This window comes from Salmo trutta, chromosome 23, assembly GCF_901001165.1.
Source record: "Salmo trutta chromosome 23, fSalTru1.1, whole genome shotgun sequence".
NCBI classification, from domain to species: domain Eukaryota; kingdom Metazoa; phylum Chordata; class Actinopteri; order Salmoniformes; family Salmonidae; genus Salmo; species Salmo trutta.
In genome coordinates, this window is record NC_042979.1 from 38,997,071 (window position 1) to 39,000,985 (window position 3,915).

A 3,915-nucleotide genomic window follows, 5' to 3' on the forward strand; every position below is an offset into this window, starting at 1 on the left:
ACGAGATACATTGGCCAGACATGCATGTTTTAACACGAGATACATTGGCCAGACATGCATGTTTTAACACGAGATACATTGGCCAGACATGCATGAGACACAGAGACAATTAAGGTCACACCACATCCAAGGCTAACGTAAGGATAGTGTAAACAGAAAAGTTGTATATTTGATATTGAAGAAAGGCAGATCTTACTGCACATATTTTATTAATGTAAAGATAGCCAAAGACTGAGAAAAGATTCTCATTCTATAAAATAGAAAAGTATAGAATATTACAGTATAGAAAATAATATAATAAAATAGAATGGAACAACTCTACTTTCTACTTCCCTCTGATATAACTATTCTTAATACATGTCAATATATAAACTGAGATGGTACGCAAATAATAATATAATAAGTAAGTAGAAATTGAATGTAGGCTGGCTGTCAGTCTGCAGTTGTCTGAATCTTTATTGGCTTGTTTTGTTTTTTTAAATGCACAGAGGTGGCTTGCAACATTATAATATTCATTATCATTTTATAAAAGCCATTTCAACGGCATGTACCATTATTTATTATAAGCTGGGTGGTTCGAGCCCTGAATGCTGATTGGCTGAAAGCCGTGGTATATCAGACTGTATACCATGGGTATGACAAAACATATATTTTTACTGCTCTAATTACATTGCTAACCAGTTTATAATAGCAATAAGGCACCTCGGGGTTTGTGATATATGGCCAATATACCACGGCTATGGGCCTTATTGCTATTATAACATTATAATAGAGATGCAGTATCACATGCATAGGGAAAAACAAAGTAATAATAAAAATGAAAACAGATCATTTAACAATGAATGAATCAATCAGATTAGAAATGAAGTATTTTATTATTCTAAACACTCATGTTAAGTTGCCTAGACTTTATTCTTTGTTTGTGGCAGAATTAAGATCTGAAACGAATTCATGATTTAAGATTCATGTACTAAATATTACTGGCATTTTTTTATTTAGATAAATCTATCAGAAAAGTTGAATTCTCATGTAGGCTTGTCACAGAGACACACACGTACGCTACTATTTGACCAGGCGCTCTAGCCCAGTGAGTCTCATGAGAGCATTCCAGTTTGGTAGTCAGTTTGGAATTTGAATAGCACAGAAGAACCGCCTCTGTCTGATTGGCCCTGAGCACCACATATGGGTGGAGTTTGCATGTCAATCAATAGGGAGGCCGGGTCCTCATTGGCGCAAGCGGAGATGGGCCGACTCCTCCTCGAAATATATATACTCTGGCTAAGTACCCCTAGCAAATGATTGCTTGCTCGCATACAGAGGGAAGCGGACAGCCGTGTTCAATGTTTCACTACCGAGCTGACTTAAGCCTTCGCCCCCGAACGAAATATCGTGACTTCCACTGAGAGAAAGTCGCTTTTCTGAGTCGGAGAGGAGCGGAAACGACTATATCACCACCATGATCAACACGATGGAGTGTGCAGTGGATGCACAAAGTCTAATCTCAATTTCCTTACGGAAGATTCACAACTCCAGGACGCAGAGAGGAGGCATCAAGCTGCACAAAAACCTCCTGGTCTCCTATGTACTGAGGAACGCCAGACAGGTTTACATGAACGAGAAGTACGCGGAGATCTACAGGATGCAGCAGTACGAGGAGGTGATGACCGTCTGCAACGAGATCCAGGAGTTAAACCCGCTGGATTTGGCCGAGGACTGCGAGGAGCAGAGCGGGGATTGCTGCGGCAACGACGGGGTGAGCGAACCGGCGAGTCTCTGCTGTGCGCTGCTGCCAGTAAGCCACCTAACAGCAGTGCAGTCAGCGCATATCCAAGCCCCATCCGCCTGCTCCGCGCCTCTCTCTCTCCAAAGCGACGAGGTCTGCAAGGAGACAGAGCCCTCGTTCTACCGGAGCTGTTGTGCGGAGGCTTACCCTGTATCGAATTGTGACTTTTCCACGGTGAACAACAACCTACACTGCAACAAAACGACAGTGCTCGATCTGGACACGCACGTAGTGACCACTGTGGAGAATGGGTACCTTCACCAGGACTGCTGCGCGTCGTTCCAACAGTGCTGCCAGGGCGCACAGTCCCCAGCCAAGAAACGCAAGGTTGACTTTGAATATTATATATCCGATATTGAGGATGTACCGGATTTTACGCCATGTAAAAGGGCGAAATTCGAGGACTGTTCCTACGCAAATTCGGAACACTTGGACACGTCAAACATTTCCAATCTGATCTCGATTTTCGGCTCGGGGTTTTCGGGGCTGGTGAGCAGACAGGCGGACTTTGAGCAAGCATTGAACGGACAGTTCTGTAGCAAACAAGCCCTAGCGAGCCTAGGGGCATGGACTAGAGCTATTGTAGCTTTTTGACTCCATGGTCAACTAGAATCAAACACTTTATGAAATTGTACAAAGTCTAAATCAAATTGACTTTATTTTTGCAAGAAATGCTATTTAAACATTGAACAGTTTTTGTTTGTTAACTCGTTTTTACGGAGAGATGGTTGTGCTACATGATGTGCAGGCGTTTCCTTTTAAACCGAACATGTCTACATAACACATTTTTACATGGTAGTTGTGAATTTTATCTAACGAAGTTGATTTCGTTGCCTTAAACCCAACGCATACTACTGCTAGCTATTGTTGCAAACATTGAAAGTGGTTGAATGTCTCGCTCGCGGATTGTTTTGATTTGATCTCTCCTACAGAACACTTTTGAACACAATGTATCGTTTTTAAGACGCTACACAAGTATTGTGACTGAATAGCAAGCATTTAATGTAGCCTCAGCTCCAGGCTAAATAGAAAAGTGTGTCCATGGATGGCTTTGCAACATGCTTTTGTTGTGCGTAGTGGTTTAATACGGTAAACAACTAACAAAAAGTTAAACATATGCTACACAAGTACTGTTGTGTTGTACTTGGTTTAATATCTTGTATTTCTGGGTTGATATTTAAACCTTGGATATCGAAACTCATTCTAAAGAGTCGGACACCAGTAGTATGCTATGTTACATGGAAACTACATGGCACATTCTGACCACACATAAATTGACAGGTGAAGGCGCAATGGCTCAGACTTAAATTTCCCTCTCAAACTCGTGGGTGCATTAACTCTGAACCAGCTTGCTGCGTCTCTCTATTGATGTACTTGTTGTAGGCTACCCAACTTCCCACCTCATCTCTGATCAGAACCATTAATTCCTCCAAATCCCAGAATGCACGTGTAATCGAATCAATCCAGGTATTTTTTTGACAGTTCGATCTGTTGAGCGTTCCCCCTGAACCTATAACAAAAAGTTACTGATCAAGCCTTCACAGTAATTCATGATGCCAACATGGCTTGGTTTTGTGAGTTTTGTTTTCAAAAATGTTAAGACCTTTTGTTCTAAAAAGGCAAGCTCATAATTTTGCCATACATCCACACATTATAAGCACTATGTGTACTGAAATAAAGATGTCTTTCACACGTCCTCTCCATATTTTGTTGCTATTCTTGTATTTTTGTGCATATTAAATTGTATATCACCGGGTAAAACTGTTTTAGAACATATTTGTTAAGAATTTATAATCTTAATAAAAATTTTAAAACAAATCCACTCCTTCCTTGATTTATTGTTTGAATGGTATGCTGCCCAAACTGTGTTGGAAGTCATATTTTGCATCATATATTTATTATTCCCTGAAACTACAGTCAGAGCCATAATCAGCTGGTGTTTGAGGGATTCTGTCCCTATTGAGGCAGTCAATCACATGCTGCAATAAGGGAGAGATGTAGGCCTATTCTGTAACCAGTGTTACAAAGGAGGATTGGGGGCCTTCATTCTTATGTTGCATACACCATTCAGTTCCTCTCCTCATACCACTGTGGGTAACTTAATAGATATGCAGATGTATCAACGGCAATTT

General features: G+C 40.9%; 1 protein-coding gene across 1 annotated transcript; it reads left to right on the forward strand.

Moving 5' to 3' along the window:
- Positions 1-1,282: 1,282 nt before the first annotated feature.
- On the forward strand, positions 1,283-3,601 carry ier5l (immediate early response 5-like). The gene has a single exon (XM_029710244.1). The coding sequence runs from the start codon at positions 1,457-1,459 to the stop codon at positions 2,375-2,377; it is 921 nt and encodes a 306-aa protein (XP_029566104.1). The 5' UTR covers positions 1,283-1,456; the 3' UTR covers positions 2,378-3,601.
- The last annotated feature ends 314 nt before the right edge of the window (positions 3,602-3,915 follow it).